This window comes from Accipiter gentilis, chromosome W, assembly GCF_929443795.1.
Source record: "Accipiter gentilis chromosome W, bAccGen1.1, whole genome shotgun sequence".
Classification (NCBI taxonomy): domain Eukaryota; kingdom Metazoa; phylum Chordata; class Aves; order Accipitriformes; family Accipitridae; genus Astur; species Astur gentilis.
This window is the reverse complement of record NC_064918.1, coordinates 6513804-6536751: the sequence shown is the minus strand read 5'-3', so window position 1 is coordinate 6536751 and position 22948 is coordinate 6513804. Positions and strand designations below refer to the sequence as shown.

At 43.0% G+C, this 22948-nt stretch overlaps 2 protein-coding genes across 19 annotated transcripts in view; one reads left to right on the top strand and one right to left on the bottom strand.

Moving 5' to 3' along the window:
* The window catches only part of LOC126035245 (ras GTPase-activating protein 1), a 148159-nt gene that overhangs the window by 4392 nt on the left and 120819 nt on the right, over window positions 1-22948 (bottom strand). For 15 of the 17 annotated variants that reach the window (XM_049793539.1, XM_049793536.1, XM_049793537.1 and 12 more), the window contains 4 exons: window positions 10340-10426; window positions 7517-7584; window positions 3060-3148; window positions 141-218 (listed from right to left, as the gene is read on the bottom strand). In XM_049793539.1, coding sequence (XP_049649496.1) covers window positions 141-218; window positions 3060-3148; window positions 7517-7584; window positions 10340-10426 — 322 coding nt within the window. Of the gene's footprint in view, window positions 1-140; window positions 219-3059; window positions 3149-7516; window positions 7585-10339; window positions 10427-22948 lie in introns of those variants that run through there. The other 2 variants (XR_007504871.1, XR_007504872.1) reach the window with 1 other exon arrangement.
* The window catches only part of LOC126035348 (uncharacterized), a 247848-nt gene that overhangs the window by 126556 nt on the left and 98344 nt on the right, over window positions 1-22948 (top strand). The gene's annotated exons all lie outside the window — the stretch shown is intronic.

Here is a 22948-nt window from a genome sequence, read left to right as displayed (position 1 = left end):
AAGAAAAGTTTTTCAGTAACAAGCATTCAAAATTGTGTGGGAGCTGATGCATTTTTGAGCTATTTAATAAGAACTGTAAAGAATGTTAATTTACAATGTTGCTATACAACTTCCAATAATATATTTTTTAAACCACTTACCCCAAGTTCATCTAAGAACATGATCATGCGATGTTTGTTACTCTTGATGAATGGATTTACCCCCTCCATATATGGCTCCTAGTAATTTTTAAAAGTATTTATTAGAACAAATCAATACCAATTTAATAGTCATACCTGAAGTGAACACATTGTAATCAGAGACAAATGACACTGCAAAACACAAATGTGTCATCTGGAGTGATTTTATTTTTTCAAGTGAATTTATAATGACTGGTGTACAGCCAGTCAAAAGATTACACTTTTTTTGTATTCCAGATGGATTCTGAAATTGTTTATATATGCATTGTGACATGAAATTTTACATTTCTGAAATACTGAAGATGGACTTATTTTTTTCATTGCAGCTATATAATGGAGAAAACACTTTCAGAGGTAACATCAGGACATAAGTGCCCTCCTCCTTGTTCTTTCATTAATGCTTACATTCCAAGTTGTGAGCGTCAGACAAATGGCTTTATGATGGCAGCTTGAACTTGCTCTCCTTCATTATGCTTAAGTCAACAGATTTTTATTGTTCAACCATGTTGCAACTTGGGAACCAGAACAGACCAATTGTTGCTGGCATTCTTTTAGTTATGCAATAGAAACTTTATTAAAAGCTGAGGCTTTTTAGTGCAACTTGTAAAACTCATTTACAAAATTATGTCAAGCGATATGAAAATGAGTACAAATAAAAGGGTTATTTCAAAATGCTGTACCAAGAGAAAACACCAATCTAAGGAATAAGTAGAGGAAAAGTGTGTGTGTAGAGGGGGAGCCAGATGTTGGTATTTGTTCATTTGTTTCAGAATTAAAATACTCTATATCCAGGCTGGAATTTTAGTCCTAATTGGTCACCTTTTGAAAGTGAATTATTACATATAGTATATAAAAGAACATGGATGTGGAATGTATTTCAAGGTTCTGTACAGAGACATGCCAATATTACTGAAAGATGTCTCCCTATTTTCACATCAAATAATCAGTGGAAATGCAAAAAGGCTCCCATCATCTACTTAAGGCAGATGATACATCCTTCTTGAATGGATTCTTTCTAATCACAGATTTCTACTCTAGCATTTCTCAGTTGTCTTTTTGATATGGATATTCCTAAAGAAAATTTACCCATTTTACCATCACATAGATGTTTTTTTTGTGGAGGGATGGCTGCCTGCCTCTCCTCTCCCACTTCTCCAATTCCAACACCCAGCTAGTTGACCAAGGGAAGCCAGTAGATGTGATGTTTTTTTGGATTTTAGCAAAGCTTTTGATACTGTCTCTCACAGTATCCTTCTGGACAAAACATCCAACATACAGCTAGAAAAGTCCATAATATGTCGGGTGAGCGATTGGCTGACAGGTCAGGCTCAAAGAGTTAGAGTAAATGGAATTACATCAGGCTGGCAGCCAGTCACCAGTGAGGTTCCCCAGGGCTCAATTTTAGGGTCAGTGCTCTTTAATGTTTTTATAAATTATCTGGATGCAGGAATCGAATGTACATTATGTAAGTTTGCCAATGATACTAAACTAGGAGCTGTGGACTCCCTGGAGGGTAGAGAGGCCTTATAGAGAGATCTGGATAGACTAGAGAGCTGGGCAATCACCAACTGTATGAAATTTAACAAGAGCAAGTGCCGGATTCTCCACCTGGGACAGGGTAATCCTGGTTATACATACAAATTGGGGGATGAGAGGCTGGAGAGCAGCCCCATGGAAAGATATCTGGGGGTTTGGGTTGATGGCAAGTTGAATGAGTCAACGGTGTGCCCTGGCAGCCAAAAGGGCCAACTGTGTCCTGGGGTGTATCAAGCACAGCATAGCTAGCCAGTTGAGGGAGGCCATTGTCCTACTCTGCACTGTACTGGTGTGGGCCCACCTCGAGTACTGTGTGCAGTTTTGGGCATCTCAATATAAGAAGGACATCAAACTATTAGAGTGTGTCCAGAGGAGGGCGACCAAGAGAGTGAAAGGTCTCAAGGGCAAGACTTATGAGGAGCGGCTGAGGTCACTTGGTTTGTTCAGCTTGGAGAAGAGAAGGCTGAGGGGTGACCTCATCACAGTCTACAACTTCCTCAAGGGGGGCAGTGGAGGAGGAGGTGCTGATCTTTCTCTGGTGACCAGCGATAGGACACAAGGAAATGGAATGAAGCTGCATCAGGGGAAGTTCAGATTGGACCTTAGGAAAAGGTTCTTCATTGAGAGGGTAGTCGGTCACTGGAACAGGCTCCCCACGGAAGTGGTTATGGCACCAAGCCTGTCAGAGTTCAAGGAGCATCTGGATGATGCTCTTAGTCATATGGTTTAGTTTTAGGTAGTCCTGCAAGGAGCAGGGAGTTGGACTTGATGATCCTTATGGATCCCTTCCAACTTGAGATATTCTATGATTCTATGAATACTAGAGTATGACTGCTACCCTTTTGGTCGTTGACAGACAGAAAAAACAGTCCACATACTTCCACTGTTGTCTTTGGAACAAATGTCTGAGTTTATCTGTTCTCATAGCATGAAAATATGGTTGCATCACTCTATATAATACTTACTAGTATGGTCATTGGTTCATCAATTATTTTAACAGGTCACTGCTGTTGTTCATACTACCACATTCAAAATCTTCATGGTATGTACCAAATCATTCACATAAGTTTCTAGATGACTCATTCTCAAATGATTGACTCCTCTTTCAAATTCAGCCAGACTTTATGCTACTGCTCTAGTTTAAATCAATACCCTGTTGAGCTCCAGCTGAAGAGGATAGAAGAAACTGCAGGAACAAGGCCTCCTTGCTGATAAGACACCCAGGTCACACATCAGGATTTGCACAAGAAAACAGCAACAGATTTTTTTTGTCTGTATTAAACAGGAACATTGAAATGTATTGGAAATGCAGTTCTAGACTGTTCTGTGTAAAATTATATTCACCTTAGCTCCAAATTCAACCAGATTTGCTAAATTCTGCACAGACTTGGCGACCAGTGTCAGCGTTCTTGCAGCAGTAGGGGAAGGAGAATCTGATAGGAATACAAAGTAGAGAGTTACTGGCCATTTCATTTAAAAATTCTAGTAGTCACATGAAAGTTAAGCTCTTCTACAATTTGTTATTTATCATGGAATTAAATACTTTGAATGCTGTAACAGAACTGCATGTGGAAAATATCTCATGATCAAGTAAACTTTTGTTGTTTTAGTAATTATGTCCACAAAAAATATTAATATGCATATCTGACTTTCTGTACTAGTTGCTTACAGAACAAAGTAAGCAAAATAAAGTGTTCCTCAGAAGCCTAAGGTTAACAAAAGTTTTATGAATTAAGTGAAAAGCCTTTTCACAAATATCAAACAGCTCTGTTAAAAGGAAGATTTGTTGTTAGAATCTAATAAAATAATTAAGTTTACCCTTTTCCTTATTTGCATATACCCATATAAGTAGGTCCTGCATTGTTATGCAAATTGTACTTTAAATTACGAGTACCAGGAAAATAGACTAAACATTGCATGCAATCGTGGCTTGTATTTCCATGAAAGTATAGCTATTTACTGCAAAAATAAAAATGCTAGAAACTCCTGGTACAATCACTTGTTGGAAAAAGTTGTTTTAACTAAGAGATTAGTGTTAAGCATGGGTTTTTTTGGTTTGTTTTTACAGTTATGGTCAAATCTGGCTTTCCACTTACAGGCCATTTAAGTGTTCCAAAACTGACATGGTTATTATATTAAGTCTAAATTTCACAGTGCTTCATAAGAATGCTACATACTCTTCACTGTCTATCTGTATGTTTTGATCTGTCATTCTGCCCCCTTCCCCACTCAGCACTGCAATTAATTAAAAAATAAGTTCCAACTTTTTAGGCATAGCTGGAGCTTAGACTGAGGCACTAATCATACAACTAATCTCAGTTGTTCATAGCATCTAGTGCTTAGTACTGTACATCCCTTTGAAGAAGCAATGCTGGAAAACATTACTAGCCTTAGAATTGGGAAGTTCAGGTGAAGAGAACTGATCTAAAGAAGAAGTATATTCTTTAAAAAATAAACTAAGAAAGTTGAAACAAAGGACTTAAGTTTTTCAGTAAAGATTTTTGAGAACAGTTGTTGAGGTGACAGGATAGGCACATTGCTGCTGAAACTGAACTCTATACACCCAGCCTTCAGAATATTTCCTCTCCCTGCCCCATTACATCAAGGAAGTATGTTAGAAGCTTTGCTCCAAAAGAAAAAGTCCCCTTCCTTTTTTTTTTTTTTTTTAAACAGCTCTAACAGCCCTATATAGAGTCTGTAAGTTTAACTTAGCAAAAGTGAAGAATATTATCTGAACTTCTAAACAGGACTAACACTTACAGACAAGCTTAAAAAGGATTACACAAATTTATGGATAACTACATTTACAGCTAAAGACACAGTGGTCTCAATGCAGTCCAAGTTAGAAAACATGGAACTCACAAATCTGAAGATGATAAAAATACTAAAGAAAGGATCACTATATACGAGGCCATGGTTCTTAAATGATTCCCCTAAAGTGTGTATGAAAATTATTAAAGGGAGAAAGGAACTTTTGGACTGACTCAGGCCTTCTCATTTAGTATAGCTTAAAGAAAGGACAGAAAACTTGATATGTTGTCTGAAAGGCTGCCTATAAAGGCAAAAAAGGAAAAGTTTTTCCCCCAAAGGGCTTCTGACACAAGTGATTTCTGATTTCTTCCTATTTCCAAACCAGCATTTTACAGGTAAAATTGAGAAGGTGTTAGGGAGGGAAGGAGGAAAAACAATGGCTAGTGCAAACCAAATGCCCTCTAGGTTGGGATGATCTTTGCCAAAAAAAAAAAGAAAAAAAAAGGAGGGGGACGATGACACAAAGATGTACTAGTTTTAAAAATATGTATCTCGAATGTCCCAATATTTTAGTACTACAGTTTTCCCACCAATAGTTTATGCCTTTCCTTTCTTCCTCCCACAAGGATGTATTGGGTTTGTGTGGCAAGGTGTTGGTAGCAGGGGGCTACAGGGGTGGCTTCTGTGAGAAGCTGCTGGAATCTTCCCCCATGTCTGACAGAGCCAACGCCAGCCGGCTCCAAGATCGACCCACCGCTGGCCAAGGCTGAGCCAATCAGCGACAGTGATAGCACCTCTGTGGTAACATATTTAAGAAGGGAGAAAAAAAAACCCCAAACCTGCTGCGGAAGAGCAGCCAGAGAGAGAAGTGAGAATATATGAGAGAAACAACTATGCAGACACCAAGGTCAGTGAAGAAGGAGGGGGAGGAGGTGCTCCAGGCACCAGAGCAGAGATTCCCCTGCAGCCTGTGGAGGACCCCACGCCAGAGCAGGTGGATATGCCCAAAGGAGGCTGTGCCCCCGTGGGAAGCCCATGCTGGAGCAGGCTCCTGGCAGGACCTGTGGAGAGAGAGGAACCCACACTGGAGCAGGTTTTCTGGCAGGACTTGCAACCCCATGGGGGATCCACACTGGAGCAGTCTGTTCCTGAAGGACTGCAGCCCATGGGAAGGACACATGTTGGAGAAGTTCATGAAGAACTGTCTCCTGTGGGAGGGATCCCATGCTGGAACAGGGGAATAGTGTGAGTGTGCTGGTTTTGGCAGGGATAGAGTTAATTTTCTTCATAGTAGCTAGTATGGGGCTATGTTTTGAATTTGTGCTGAAAACAGTGTTGATAATACAGGGATGTTTTCATTATTGCTGAGCAGTGCTTACACAGAGTCAAAGCCTTTTTTGCTTCTCACACCACCCCACCAGCAAGGAGGCTGGGGGTGCACAAGAAGTTGGGAGGGAAAACAGCCGGGACATCTGACTGCAACTGACCAAAGGGATATTCCATAACAGATGACATCATGCTCAGCATATAAAGCTAGGGGAAGAAGGAAGTGGGGGACATTCAGAGTTATGGTGTTTTGTCTTCCCAAGTAACTTATGCGTGATGGAGCCCTGCTTTCCTGGAGATGGCTGAACACCTGTCTGCCGATGGGAAGTATTGAATGCATTCCTTGTTTTGCTTTGCTTGCGTGCATGGCTTTTGCTTTCCCTATTAAACTGTCTTTATCTCAACCCATGAGTTTTCTCACTTTTACTCTTCCGATTCTCTCCCCCATACCACCGGAGGGGAGTAAGCAAGCAGCTGTGTGGTACTTAGTTGCTGGCTGGGGTTAAACCATGACAGTGAGGAATCCTCCCCCTGAGGAGGAAGGAGCAGCAGAGACAAGTGTGATGAACTGACCAAAACCCCTATTCCCCATACCCCTGTGCTGCTCGGGGGGGGGAGGAGGTAGAGAACTCGGGAGTGAAGTTGAGCACGGGAAGAAGGGAGGGGTGGGGGGAAAGTGTTTTAATATTTGGTTTTATTTCTCCTTACCCTACTCTGTTTGGATTAGCAATAAATGAAATAAATTTCCCCAAGTCAAGTCTGTTTTGCCCATGACGGTAATTGGCAAATGATCTCTCCCTGTCCTTATCTCAACCCATGAGCTTTTTGTTATATTTTCTCTCCCCTGTCCAGCTGAGGAGGGGGACTGATAGAGCGGCTTTGGTGGGCACCTGGCATCAAGCCAGTGTCAACCCACCACAAAGGCATACAGCATAACTTAAAATCTGAAATCTCATCAACACAGCCTTATGTCTAGAACAACAGTAACATACATACTAGTTGTTGCATCTGTAAGACCTCAACTATATCTGTAAGTTAAAATGCTCAGAAACATTTCTAGGTGCTTAAGCCAATTGCCATGGAATAATCCATGCCCTCACCATTAAAGGTTCACAACAAAGCCTCACACTAACTGTGTCAGATGTGGTCCCTGATGTACCCCAACACCCAAATCATGCCTAAGAACTGTTTAGGAAAATGCTATCTGATATCCGCCAGAACTGTGCTACAGATCAGTATAGCAATTTCACAATCCTGTTCTAGCAAACAGGAATAGTCCCTGTCGCTGTTTTATTTACTGAGAGAGATGCACTCTACAAAGAGAACATCAAAAAACAGAGTAACGCTTTTGTACTGGGCCTGGCTAGGATAGAGTTAATTTTCTTCATAGCAGGTCATGTGGTGCTGTTTCAGATTTTTGACGAAAACAGTACTGATAACACACTAATGTTATAGCTTTTGCTGAACCGTGTTTGCACAGCATCAGAACTGTTTTCTTTTTTTTTTTTTTACTTTAAAACAAGACATTGGGAAAAAACACTGTCTAACCTTTGAGGGTGAAAACCGTATGCTGGCTGCCTTAGGGAGAAAGTCAGTCAATTGATATGGACAACATGACTTTGGACACAGTGTTCAAAAGACTTCATATTTTGCTAAATTAGGCACTAAAGTAAGTTCATGCCTCTTATTACATAAAGTATGAATTCAGTCTGAAGCATAGTCACCTGAGATGATATTAAACATCCTTGGGTTCAGGATAGCAGGACAAATCAGTCGAAGAAAAACAAAGCCACTGAAATGGAAAAAAATTGCATTTTGTTCAATAATAAAGTTAAAGAATGAATGTAAAATTATATAGTCTTTAAGCATTTAAGTCAGTGTGGAAATCTTTGTGAGATAGATGACAAACCACCAGCCTGCACTCCATGAATATGTTTGTTAATTAAGAATGTCTTGTTATGATTTCAACTATGATAAAAACTGAAATAAAACCAGGCATATTGATTTCCCAATTAAGGTGAACCTCTGAAACCACCTGGGAAAAGCTTAACTGTAAAGCCATAGTGAAGCCTGTAGTCTAAGACCACTCTGGCTTTAAAAAGGAGGAGCACTTCATCTCCTGCCTCCCACAAGTGTTTTACTGTCTACTACAGCAAGTAATTCATCCTGCAGCCACTCACTTCCCCAAGCCAACATAAGGAGAGCAAGAGTGCACAGTCAGAATGAAACCTCTCTTTTGGCAGCAACATGGCCTTAGTTCAGCTTGAACTGATCCATATCCTGACAACAGTACACTATTATCCTAGAAGAATAATACTGGATCAGCTACTTTCCTCACAGAAGTAATTGCTGCCACCCAGACAATCTAAAAAGCTAAGGAAAAACACTCAGTTTGACTGCAGAACTAGGAACTTATTAAACAGAAACCCAAAATAGCCTTCAGTTTAGCATGAGAAAAATCTAACTTTCTGTTGACAGCTGAAGTAAAAAATATCCATCTCAGGTTAACCATAATTCTGGAATACTGCTATAAAATGAAGTGACATATGGACCAACTAAAGCAATCTAACTCACCTCTCATTCTGTTCAGAGTTCGTGGACACTACCAGCAGACTGTTTTTTCACTACAGCAATACTAAAGCCTGACCACTTAAAAAAGAATGGAAGTGGACTTTGCACTACCTTGCTTGTTAAGTATACAGTGATGGCATCGTCCATTATTAATTGGAAGTGACACGTGTAGCAGTGAGGTTAACACACCTTTCATGTGTCCAAGACACTTGAATTCCAATATATACTGTTATGGAAGTTTCCTATTTCTCCAAGAACCATGGATTATGGGCTGAAAAAACACTCCTGGCCCAGTGTGAAACAAAAATATTTTCTATATAGAAGGGAAGCTACCCAGACACTTAAAAACTATCCACCTGTCTCTGAATATGTAATCATTCTTGAACCAAAACCAGTGCAATAAAAGATAATATTCTTCACTGGAGGCTGCAAAAAAGCCTGTACTCTAGAGACAAGTCACAAGTATCCACTTATGAAGGCTAAGATGATGAGAGAAAGGGACCCAATATTTATAGTATCCAGCAGAGATCCCAGCTGTATCCACTTAAGGAAAGCCACATGTGTCTCTGGAGATGGAGAGGAACAGAAAGAGACATGATATTTGCTAAGTTCTACACACTTGCAATAGGCTAGCCCCAACACCTCTGATATGAGCAGCCTCAATTTGAAAGCAAATCCCCTGCAGAACACTATTGACAGGCATTTTATTGAAGATTTTTCTTCAAGAAAATCTTGAGTCACTATTGTTACAAACACTAAATGATAGGGAAATAAGCATGGAAGGTACTGTACTAATTACGCTAACATTTACTGAAACTCTGGGGAAGGAAGGGCTCCCATGTCTTAATTTCTGTCTCCAGCCAAAGTGATAAACAAGAGCCAATGACAAATCATCTGGAAGACACTGTTCAATGGGAGATTAACCTCAGCAAATCATATTAGTGCCAGATACTGGTCTACCAGCAATCTAGGCTTGCAAAAAAAGGTAAAGAAAATGTAGAAGAGATGTGGCTTTGATACCCTTAAACCCCCAGTATCATTTAGAACAAGTGTCAAGACCTCATTTTTGTCAAAGATTTTTTTAACCTGCACTGGCAACTGATAGCGTTAAAGGAAGAACTATTTATTAAATTGATTTATGAATACAGACTGGAGTTTTTGTACTCAGTTCAGAGGAGCCAGGTTCAGTTACCTGTAACATTTTTACAGATGCTCTGGAATGTTTCAACATGATTGGGCTGGAGCAGAGAAATGAAACAAAACTGGGACAGCATAGAAGTACGTATTTTCAGAAATGAACACTGTGTGTTGGTTCTGAGTGATCAGCACTGGGAGTCTTCACTGATGCAGAGAACTATATATTCCAATGCAGACAGTACCTCAGTGAAATCTAATTACAGTCCAACCACCTTCCTGAGAAGGTATGAAGTTTCCTTAACATGCTATGTCTGCATTTTAAAGGACATTCATCTTAGCATGTGTAAGATTTTTCAAATAATTAACACACACTACATAGGAGTCCCTGGATAAGGCATGGTCCTCCCAGACGGCATATGACAGGAACATCATCTACAGAGGTCACTGCTCTCCAGAGGTATGACAAAGGTTAACTATCAGTTTGAGAGAACATTTTCTCTTTCCCAACATGAAAAAGGAAATCAATATTTTAGATTAGTTTGTAAAACTTAACAAAATACAAGTAAATTCAAAGTTAAAGCTCTTAAGAATAGCTATACTGACCTCTATACTACATCTCTAGCAAGGCTTCAACAGCATGACTAAGAATCAAGCAAGCTCTCAATTCTTAATTGGGATATCATGCCCCAGTACCATAATAATTTAATATTCTTGTAACCTATATAAGTACTATAAAGTTTTGGCACTAAAAGAAAAAATAGATAAGCACAACAAAGTATGAAAATAATAAGATGTTAAAAGATTACTTTCAGCATAGAATAAAGTAACAAGTAACTTACCTAACAACTCTTGTTCTCATTGTGGTATTAGCTGGCCACTTGTTTTGAACAGACTTCTGCAAGCATCCATAAATATATCTCAACGTCCTGTAAAAATAATAGCTAATTAATCATTTCATTAAAAAACTTCACTGTCCTGGTTTCAGCTAGGATAGAGTTAATTTCCTTTCTAGTAGCTGGTATAATGTTATGTTTTGGATTCAGTATGAGAAGAATGTTGATAACACACTGATGTTTTCAGTTGTTGCTAAGCAGTGTTTATACCAAGTCAAGGATTTTTCAGCTTCTCATGCCCAGCCAGCAAGAAGGCTGGAGGGGCACAAGAAGTTGGGAGGGGACACAGCCAGGACAGCTGACCCAAACTGGCCAACAGGATATTCCATACCATGTGACATCATTCCCAGTGTATAAACTGGGGGGAGTTGGCCTGGGGGGGGATCGCTGCTCAGGAACTAACTGGGCATCAGTCAGCGAGTGGTGAGCAATTGCATTGTGCATCACTTGTTTTGTATATTCCAATACTTTTATTAGCATTATTGTAATTTTATTAGTGTTATCATTATTATTTTCTTCCTTTCTGTCCTATTAAACTGTTCTTATCTCAACCCACAAGTTTTACTTTTCTTCCTGATTCTCTCCCCCATCCCACTGGGTGAGGGGGAGTGAGCGAGCAGCTGCGTGGTGCTTAGTTGCTGGCTGGGGTTAAACCACGACAGTCCTTTTTGGTGCCTAGCATGGGGCACGAAGGGTTGAGCTAACAACAGACCTGACCAGAGCATGTTAAAACGAATTTGCTACAAGCATTCATTATATTGGTTTATTAGTCGCTGATCACAATGTTGGTTTATTGGCTCTTAGAGTTGTGGTGCTCATTTTTAGAGTTCTGTTATGTATCACCTCACTTGCTGTATGTAGTCCCTCTTCTGCTGCTTATCATTCATGGGAGGTGGATTAAGGTTTTTGCTTTGATGTACTATGTAACGCTGGCTTATGGTATGATAAAATTATTGGTCCTGGGAGTAATCTGGTATTTGCACTCAGTGTTGTCATCACCTCTACACTTCGGGAGACATCTGCAGGAAACTATTAATAATTACACCTCCTCGGAGAGCCAATCTATGGGCAAGACACCTTTCCTCCCCTTTCCCTTCTCCTCCAGTCTAATTACAATGGCATTTGAGAAAAAAGAAAAATTTGAATACCCTTGGGATGTTGAAAGCAGCATGGTCCTATTGCTAGAATTAGCATGTTCCTGAATGTGGTTCAGGTCTTGTTTAGGGTTAAAGAACTGTTTAAGAAGATCACCCAGAGGTCTGCCCTGAGGCTGGATAATGATGAGTGGCAGGGTGTGTGGGGTAGTATGGGCAAGAACCTACACCAGTGGGCACCTCCAGTGTTTTGGAACTTCACCCCTGAACAAGTGCAGAATCCTGAAAAACTAGTAGAACATTTGGAAAAAGTATGCTATCACCCTGACAATTTCAGGGAGACACAAATCACTGCAACATGCTGGGGCCTGGCCCATGCCTATCAAGCCCTGTTCAATGCTATTCAGTACCCTCAAGGGGAAGAGAAGGTCTCTGGATCTAACAACAAAAGGACAGGCACTGCGGTTACTCCAACCCCCACAAAGGCACTGCAGCTGAACCAGAGAACCAACCCATACCAGTATCAATTGCCCCCATACACAAGAAGAAATATACAAAAAAATCAGTTCGCTGAGCGAAGGATGAAGATGAACCAGGATCATAACGGGAACAGGAGGAAGAGGCAGAACCTGAGATAATCACCCAATCCCTATCCCTGAGTGAGCTGTGGGATATGTGAAGATTTCAGCCGCTGTCCAGGCGAGCACATTATCACCTGGCTGCTCCGATGCTGGGACAATGGGGCTAGTAGCCTGGAATTAGAAGGTAGGGAAGCCAAGCAGCTGGGATCGCTTGCCAGGGAAGGTGGCATTGACAAGGCAATTGGAAAAGGGACACAAGCCATCAGTCTCTGGAGGCAACTCCTGTCAAGCATGAAGGAAAGGTACCCCTTCAAGGAAGATGTCATAAGTCAACCAGGCAAGTGAACCACCATGGAAAAAGGTATCCAATATCTGAGGGAATTAGTTGTGCTGGAGGTGATTTATAATGATCCAGAAAATGCACAATTACCCAAAGATCCAGACGAAGTCAAATACACACATAAGAAGCACCGATGGTGGATAAAATGCCTCACCAAGTCCAGCAATACGAAGAAAATCTCGCCTCCTCCCTACAAGCCTGCATCTCGGCTGTGGAAAAACTGTCTGAAAACTCCAAAATACTGATCAAACTGATGGAAAAGTCGTATACCCCACCTGTATGGACCAGGATCTCAGCTATTAGGAGTGAGCATTCCTCTGCCCAAGAGAATATAGGAGGTATACACCATGGAGTACCCTGTAATTTTACCTGTGTGAGCACAAAGAGGACATGAGGAAGTGGGATGGAAAACCCACCTCGGTCCTAGATGCACGGGTACGTGAGTTGCAAGGAAAAACAACCACAAAAGGGGATTCTCCCAGGAAAAATGCTGCTCCAGTTTCCAAACAGAGTAGAAGGGCTGATCTTACTTCTGATATTCTTGAAGAGACTTCTGATTCATGTTTGCAAAAAGTGAGTAACGAATACTGTGGCCAGGACTAGAGGGGCCCTGCCTCCAGCCAGGGGGAGGAAAGGGACAACCGGGTCTACTGGACTGTGTGGATTCGATGGCCTGGCACATCAGACACACAGGAGTACAAGGCTCAAGTAGATACCGGTGCACAGTGCACTCTAATGCCATCAAGTTATAAAGGGACAGAACCGATCTGTATTTCTGGTGTGACAGGGGGATCCCAAGAGTTAACTGCATTGGAAGCTGAAGTAAGCCTAACTGGGAATGAATGGCAGAAACACCCCATTGTGACTGGTCCAGAGGCTCCCTGCATCCTTGGCATAAAATACATCAGGAGAGGGTGTTTTAAGGACCCAAAGGGGTATTGATAGGCTTTTAGTATAGCTGCCTTGGAGATGGAGTGAATTAAACAGCTGTCTACCCTGCCTGGTCTCTCTCAAGACCCTTCGATTGTGGGGTTGCTGAAGGTTGAAGAACAACAAGTGCCAATTGCTACCACGACAGCGCACCGGTGGCAATATCGCACCAACCGAGACTCTCTGATTCCCATCCACAAATTGATTCGCCAACTGGAGATCCAAGGAGTGATCAGCAAAACTCACTCACCCTTTAATAGTCCCATATGGCCAGTGCAAAAATCTAATGGACAGTGGAGACTAACAATTGACTACTATTGTGCCCTGAATGAAGTCATGCCACCGCTGAGGGCTGCCGTGCCAGACATGCTAGAACTTCAATACGAACTAGAGTCAAAGGCAGCCAAGTGGTATGCCACAACTGACATTGCTAATGTGTTTTTCTCAATCCCTCTGGCAGCAGTGCTGGCCAGTTTGCTTTCACTTGGAGGGGCATCCAGTACACGTGGAATTGACTAACCCAGGGGTGGAAACACAGCCCCACCATTTGCCATGGACTAATCCAGACTGCACTGGAAATAGGTGAAGCTCCGGAACACCTGCAGTACATTGATGACATCATCGTATGGGGCAACACGGCAGAAGTCCTTGACAAAGTGAAGAAAATAATCTAAATCCTTCTGAAAGCCAGTTTTGCCATAAAAGAAAGTAAGGTCAAGGGACCTGCATGGGAGATCCAGTTTTTAGGAATAAAATGGCAAGATGGACATCGTCAGATCCCAATGGATGTGATCAACAAAATAGCAGCTATGTCTCCACCGACTAGTAAAAAGGAAATACAAGCTTTCTTAAGCGTTGTGGGTTTTTGGAGGCTGCATATTCCAAATTACAGTCTGATTGTAAGCCCTCTCTATCAGGTGACCTGGAAAAAGAATGATTTTAAATGGGGCCCTGAGCAACAACAATCCTTTGAACAAATTAAACGGGAGATTGCTCATGCAGTAGCCCTTGGACCAGTCCGGACAGGACAAGATGTTAAAAATGTGCTCTATACCGCAGCTGGGGAGAATGGCCCTACCTACCTGGAGCCTCTGGCAGAAAGTGATGCAGGGAATGACACTAGGCCTAGTAGATGTAGAAATAGAACGTATGTTTAGACTCAGTGTATTGCCAAATAAAAGACTCAGGAATTTGTTAGAAGGTTAACGACTGTCTCCATAAGTTGATTTACGTAGACAAGCCAAGGACATAAAGCACAAGATTCTTGTGTCTGTAATATACAACAAGATAACATGTCCTGTTTGAGGAGGTATTCTGTTTGATAAGAAAATATGTTCTGTCTCTTGTGATGACTGAGCCAAAAGCTAGGTGATAAGCAGAGAAGTTGTTTGTGGGGCCCAGAAGGGGATCGTACTGCGCAAACTCATACAACAAGGGTCAAACAGCGGACAAGTGAGGAAGACTATGGAAGACCACCAGAGGACTCCAGAAGACCACCGAAGACCTTCAACGCGCATGCCTAAAGGACATTTACATATGACTTCTCGGAAAATCAATGAATATGTATATTATTTCTCGGAAATTCTATGAATATCTATGTAAGACGTATATAACCTATACAAATAGTCCCAGCCGGGAAGCACGTTTGGAGGAGCGATCCCCCGTGCTTCCAGTGCTGCAATAAAGAATACTTAACTGCATCACCGAATGCTCATTTCGAGAAACAAAAGCACATGGGGAGAAACGAGGCTGACCCCTGGGGTTTTGGAGTTGGGGATACAGAGGATCTGAGGCTTGCTATACTCCAACTGAAAAAGAGATATTAGCAGCATATGAAGGAGTTTGAGCTGCCTCAGAAGTGGTTGGTACTGAAACACAGCTCCTCTTAGCACCCCGACTGCCGGTGCTGGACTGCATGTTCAAAGGGAAAGTCTCCTCTACACATCATGCAACTGATGCCACGTGGAGTAAGTGGATTGCACTGATCACACAACGAGCTCACATAGGAAACCCCAGTTGCCCAGGAATTTTGGAAGTGATCACGGATTGGCGAGAAGGCAAAGATTTTGGAATGTCGCCAAAGGAGGAGGTGACGACAAGTTGCAGAAACTGCTGAAGGAGAAGGTGAATTGAGTCAGTTTACAGAGGTGAAAGCCATCCAGCTAGCGTTAGACATTGCTGAAAGAGAGAAGTGGCCAGTACTCTATCTCTATACTGACTCATGGATGGTGGCAAATGCCCTGTGGGGGAGGTTACAGCAATGGAAGCAGAGCAACTGGCAGCACAGAGGTAAACCCATTTGGGCTGCCGCACTGTGGCAAGATATTGCATCCCGTCTTGTTGTAAAAGTATGTCATGTACATGCTCACAAACCCAAGAGTTGGGCCACTGAAGAACATCAAAACAACCAACAGGTGGATCAGGCTGCCAAGATTGAAGTGTCTCAGGTGGACCTGGACTGGCAACAGAAGGGTGAGCTATTTATGGCTCAGTGGGCCCATGATACTTCAGGCCATCAGGGAAGAGATGCAACATATAGATGGGCTCGAGATAGAGGGGTGGACCTGACCATGGACACTATGGCGCAGGTTATCCATGAATGTGAATCATGTGCTGCAATTAAGCAAGCCAAACAGTTAAATCCCCTGTGGTATGGAGGGTGATGGCTGAAATATAAATATGGGGAGGCCTGGCAGATTGACTATATCACACTCCCACAAACTTGCCAAGGCAAGTGCCACGTGCTTACAATGGTGGAAGCAACCACCGGATGGCTGGAAACATATCTTGTGCCCCATGCCACCACCTAGAACACTATCCTGGGCCTTGAAAAGCAGGTCTTGTGGTGACAGGGCACCCCAGAAAGAATTGAGTCAGACAATTGCACTCTTTTCTGAAACAACCTCATAGACACCTGGGCCAAAGAGCATGGCATTGAGTGGGTGTATCATATCCCCTATCATGCACCAGCCTCCAGGAAAATCGAATGATACAATGGACTGTTAAAGACTACATTGAGAGTAATGGGGGGTGGAACCTTCAAACATTGGAATACACATTTAGCAAAAGCCACCTGGTTAGTCAAGACCAGAGGATCTGCCAGTCGGGGTGGCCCTGCCCAGTCAGAACTTTTATGTACTGTAGAAGGGGATAAAGACCCTGTAGTGCACATGAAAAACATGTTAGGGAAGACAGTCTGGGTTACTCCTGCCTCAGGCAAAGGCAAACCCATTCGTGCGATTGCTTTTCCTCAAGGACCTGAGTGCACTTGGTGGGCGATTCAGAAAGATGGCAAATTCCAATGTGTGCCTCAAGGGAATTTGATTTTAGGTGAGAATAGCTAATGAATTAACTTGTATGATGTTAGTTGCTATATAACCCTGCTACTGTATGTCATTGTTACTATAAATGTTATGTGCTATATCCATAGTATTACAGTAAGAATCACTTAGATCAAGCAAGAATGAACTTTGATAAAACTGAGCAAAGTGCAGTAGTGATGGGACCAGAACTGCCTTCAGCATGCAATAATCCAACACTACGCACCATCCTCCTGCTGCACCCAACGTCACCCGCTCGCCAGACCACACTAAAGCCCGATCCTACTCTGCTGACTGAGAGGACTTCGTGCCATCCCTCCTGCCCAGAAAGACTGTTATGACAGATGGAGCCCAAACTCATGGACTAAATGAACTCAACGGACATTTTATAGGGATGGCCCATAGACCAAGGGAATATCTGTGTGCATATATATCTCTCTATCTCTCAAAGGACAGAAAAGGTGATGGTGATTAATTAGGATGCACTGGAAAGTATGGGACCTGAGCAAGAAGTAATTGGTATAGAATAAGGGGTGGATATTGTCCTGGTTTCAGCTGGGATAGAGTTAATTTCCTTTCTAGTAGCTGGTATAGTGCTATGTCTTGGGTTCAGTATGAGAAAAATGCTGATAACACACTGATGGTTTCAGTTGTTCCTAAGTAGTGTTTAGACTAAGTCAAGGATTTTTCAGCTTCTCATGCCCAGCCAGCAAGAAGGCTGGAGGGGAACAAGAAGTTGGGAGGGGACACAGCCAGGGCAGCTGACCCAAACTGGCCAAAGGGGTATTCCATACCATGTGATGTCATGTCTAGTATATAAACTGGGGGGAGTTGGCCTGGGAGGGATCGCTGCTCGGGAACTAACTGGGCATCGGTTGGCAAGTGGTGAGCAATTGCATTATGCATCACTTGTTTTGTATATCCTGATCCTTTTATTATTATTGTCATTTTATTATTGTTATTATTATCATTATTATTTTCTTCCTTTCTGTCCTATTAAACTGTTCTTATCTCAACCCTCGAGTTTTACTTTTCTTTCTGATTCTCTCCCCCATCCCACTGGGTGGGGGGGAAGTGAGTGAGTGGCTGCGTGGTGCTTAGTTGCTGGCTGGGGTTAAACCACAACACTTCAATGAATAAAAAAAGCTGGTCAGAAAGGATCTAGTCCAACCTCCTGCTTAATGCAGTACTATTATCAATGCTAGGTTTATAATTCAGACATAAGCCTTAAATTAATTTAAAATCTCCTATGACAGTCCATTTACAAATGGTAAAGAAAGTCCTCGACTAATATACTATTCTATTTGTGCAGATAAAATTCTGATTATTCATATGTGCATTAAATGTTTTATAATATTTTTTTTCCTATTTCTTAGGTAGTGTTTCCTTTTCAAAAATGAAAAAAATATGGCTTGGTAGCTTTTTTTCTTGGTTTTTTTTTTCCATTTTTTATCTGAATGAATAACAATTTGTGTATCCATAAATACAGGTTAGTTGTTTAGAAGTAGTTAAGCAATAGTCCTCTCCTATCAAAAAATTGGAGCACTCTGCTGTATTTCAGAAAATGTTAAGAGATGCACCATATATTTAAAAGAATGAAGCTTTTAACGCTAACCTTGCTATCACTGACACAAAAGAAACTTCTGTGCTACTGTGCCATTCTGTGGTAGATTGACCCCAGCCAGCAGCTAAGCCACCACCCAGTCACTTGCTCACTTCCCCTCAGCAGGACAGGGGAGACAATCAGAAGGGCAAAAGCTAGAAAAACTCATGGGCCGACATAAAGACAGTATAATAGGTAAAGCAAAAGCTGCGCATGCAAGCAAAGCAAAACAAGGAATTCATTCACTACTCATTGGCAGGCAGGTGTAGAGCCATCTCCAGGAAAGCAGGGCTCCATCACGCATAATGGTTACTTCGGAAGACAAACGCCATCACTCCAAATGTCCCCCCTTCCTCCTTCTTTCCCCACGGTTTTATTGCTGAACATGACATCATATGGTATGGAATATCCCTTTGGTCAGTTGGGGTCAGCTGTCCCAGCTGTGATCCCTCCCAACTTCTTGCTCACCTCCAGCCTACTTGCTGGGAGGGGTACAGAATGGGGAGAGAAAAAACAACCATGAAATACTGTGCAAACACTGTTCAGCCAAAACATGGGTGTGTTATCAACATTGTTTTAGTCACAAATCTAAAACACAGCACCACTGAGGCTGCTATGAAGAAAATTAACTCCATCCCATCCAAACCCAGTACAATCTCCACCTGTTATTTAATACCATTTACCTCATGCTCGGGTTCTACACTATCCAGTACATCCTCATCAACCACCAACCCCATTCCCATCCTTTGATATATACACATATATCCTTCCCTTAGTCTATGGGCCCCCGTATGAAGCGTCTATAAAATGTCCATTGAGTTCATTTAGTCTGTGACTTGGGCTCCATCTGTTATGGTGGTCACTCAGGACAGGAGAGGTGGTGTGTTGCGTGGAGTTATTGGGCACCAAAGCCAGCTCAGGTTGGGTCACTACTGCACTTGCCCGGCTTCTTGCAAAGCTCATCCACTGTTAGTTCGGGTGGTTCCTGTTATAGTACTTCTTATAGCATACAACTCAAATCATGGGTTACAACAGTTTAAACATATATCCATTACAATCTCCACCCCTGGTCCTTTTGGACCAGGCTATAGAGTTTAACATTGCAATGAACTCCATCCCTTGCCCCTACTCCAGCATGGATCCTCCATGGGTTGCAGTCCCTTTGGGGATATACCTGCTCTGGTATGGACTTATCTACAGGCCACAGTCCCTTCACAGGGGTGTACCTGCTCTAGCATGGACTTATCTGTACCAGTCAATTCGACTCCAGTTCATACTGGAGTTCCTCCATGTCTAGTACAGCAGCACTCAGCAGTGGCGTGACTTCATTCAGGCCACGATAGTCCACTGTTAGTCTCCACTCCCCATTAGACTTTTGCACTGGCCATATAGAACTATTCAAGGGTGATTGAGTCTTCTGATCACTCCTTGGCTCTCCAATTGATGAATCAGCTCATGGAGGGGAAGCAGGGAGTCTTGGTTGGTGTGATAGTGCCACTGGTTCAATGTCATGGTAGAAGTTGGCACCTGCTGTCCTTCAATGCACAGCAACACTGCAACAGAAGGATCCTACAAGAGGCCGTGCAAGGTAGACAACTGTTTCATTTTTTCTGCATCCACGGCAGCTACACCAAAGGCACACCAGTACCCTTTTAGATCCTTGAAGTACCCTCTCCTGAAACAGTCTATGCCAAGGATACATGGAGCCTCCAGGTATCACAATAGGATGCTTCTGCCACTTGTCTGCTGTAAGGCTCATCTCGGCCTTGAACACAGACAACTGTTGGGATCCCCTTGTCACTCCAGAAATCCAGATAGGTTCCACCCCCTTGGACCTTAATGGCATTACAGTACACTATGCACCCGTGCCCACCAAAGCCTTATACTCCCATGGGTCTGATGTGCCAGGCCATCGAATCCACACAGTGCAATAAACCTGGTTGTCCCTTTCCTCTGCCTGGCCAGAGGAAGGACCCCTCTCTTCTTGGTTGAAGCATTCATTACCCAGCTCCTGTAATTGCAAACCAGAAGTCCTTTCATCAGGATCAGCAGGAGGACCAGCCCTTCTACTGTGTCTGGGGAACTGCTCAACAGCAACCAGACCAATAGTCTTCTCTGGATGGAGCTTTTTTGACTGCTGTTTTTCCTTGCAGTTCATGTATGTGGTCTTCTAGGTTTGGGGTAGGTGCAACGCCCCACTTCCTCACGTCTTCCCTGTGGTTGCAGAGCTAGAACCACAGGGTGGCACATGGCATGCACCCACAGTTCCCTTTCCCTTGAGCAGAGAAAGGCTGATTTCATACAGCACTCCTGATAGCTGAGACACCAGACTATAGGGGTAAGGTGTGGTGGTGCAGCCCCCCAGGCCACTCTGAGATCTCAGGATAAGCCATGCATGCTTTGGGAAAACCTCCCGTTGTGCTGTTATCTTGATTACAAGTGCAGCGACTTCTGGGTGTCAGGCACCCCCCTGGCCACACCTGGACCATCTGCTGCCTGAATGGTACATCAGGATGTCAGGTCCCAATTTCTCAGGATGACGACTCAGGTTCGTTGATTCCCAGGTCAAGAATAAGGTGAAACGATACCAGGGATCCTTTAACTCGCAGAACTCAACTTCTATTTGCTCACAACAAGAATTGGCATGAAACTACATCAGTAAACTGTGTAACACGTGCTAACCATACATCACCAAACATATACTACAAGCCTTGCTTATTTGGGGATCAGTTCAGGGAAGACAATAAGGAGAGACGTCCCACTGAGTCACGAGGTTCGGAGTGGACCCCCTTGCTTTCTAGACTCCTTCTCAGAGAGGAGCCTAGGGGTGGCTAGATCCACTCCTAGTCCCAGACTTGGTCAACGGTTTATGTCTAAAGGGATGAGGTATAGGGGTTATAGAAAAAAAAAGAGAGAGAGAGAAGAGAAAAGAGAAAGATTTCCAGCATTGGTCCAGCCAGTCTAGAGGTCCAGTTCTGGAGGGCGCACGTGCATGGGGCTTCAATTCGTGCCCTTTTATAATCTCCTTGCCCCTCCTTCAGGCAGGCACTCGAACTCATTATGCTAATTAGCTGTCAGGCGTGGAGCTGCGCACCCTCCAGCATGCCCTCCACGCCCTGTTGCTAACTGACTTCTCACCTGCCCTGGGGTTGTTGTTATGCAGAGTTCCTAGTTATGCAGAACTTGCCCCACCACAATGTTTGAGACATTAACTCTTTCAGTCTCTCACACAGGACCACCCTGATATTTCAGGATAAGCTATGCATGCTTTGGAAAAACTCCCATTGTGCTGTTATGTTGGTTGCAAGTGCAGAGACTTATGGGCGTCAGGCAACCCCTGGCCACACCTGGACCATCTGCTGCCTGAATGGTGTATCAGAATGACTCAGCACGAATTGTGGCCAAAATGTAAAATAATGACCAAAGCCAATCATCTGGAGACCCTATAAATAGCGATCCAAGGTGAGACCTTTTTAGCTCTCTGGGACCACAGCAGGCTGTGTGACCCAGTATATCCCCCTGAGCTGGGATGCCTCTCAGGGTAGATTTCGCAAGGACTGAAAGATCGTTCGTTGACGATTTCGTGAGGACTTAAAGGCCTGATTTCGTGAGGTTTACTGACCGTCCGTTGATGAATGTTGGCACATAAAAGTGAGTAATTCATGAAACTCACGAAAGGGAAATTTTAATCATAGGTTAACCTCTCTGCGTGTGTGTGTGGGGGGTAAAATTTGGTTCAGAACTGTTGTATCTGTGCACGTGCATTTGCAGTTTGGTTCGGAACTATCTGCCTGTGTGTGGTTCAGAAATGTTTTCTCTCTGTGTGTGTGTGTGTGTGTGTGTGATTTGATTTAACCTCCAGCTGTGTGTGCAACCCTGCTGTAAGTTTCGGGTGATCCTTGCCATTTTTGAATCCTTAACTAAGTCACAAATTTGATTGTAACAAATTCCATCGAATCACTCTGTTAAATTGGCTGATGATTAAGTACTGTTAAAATTATACAACCTAATCTTGTGATCTATCTCAAAAATATTAATAAATCCTAAATTGTTGCTAAACCAAAGCCATGCAACAAAATCTCATTCGCGACATAAGGAGAAAGAGATATTCTCTTCAAGTTGCTGGAACTGTTGGGACGGTTTCTCCACTGCCCCGTAGGGTCAGGGAGGAAGAGAGATTCTCTTCAGAGCACCAGAGCTGGCAGGCCAGTCTTTCCACAGTTGGTGCCTCGATGTCTGTCCAGTCCATTATCACCAGGGTGCTGGCGTATGTCGGTGTGTTCCATACAAACTTCCGCCACGTGGACCGCAAATACCGGACTTCATCTGGATCTTTGGAGGCCTGGTTATTGTTCAGGTTGCTGTAGGTCACCTCCACCACCACTAATTCCCTCAGATACTGAATAACTTCCTCAGTCATGGCCCACTTGCCTCGGTAGTTTACAAGACCTTCCTTGAGGGGATGCCTTGCCTTCACGCTCGACAGGAGCCACTTCCAGAGGGTGTGGATTGTTGCCCCTCTTTCAGTCCCTTTGTTGATTCCACAGTCCCTTGCTAGGGATCCCAGCTGCCGGTCTTCCCTACCTTCTAATTCCTGACTGTTGGCCCCAATATCCCAGCATTGGAGCAAGCAGGTGATAATTTGCTCATCTGGCTGGTGGCCATAATCTTTCCACGTATCTCACAG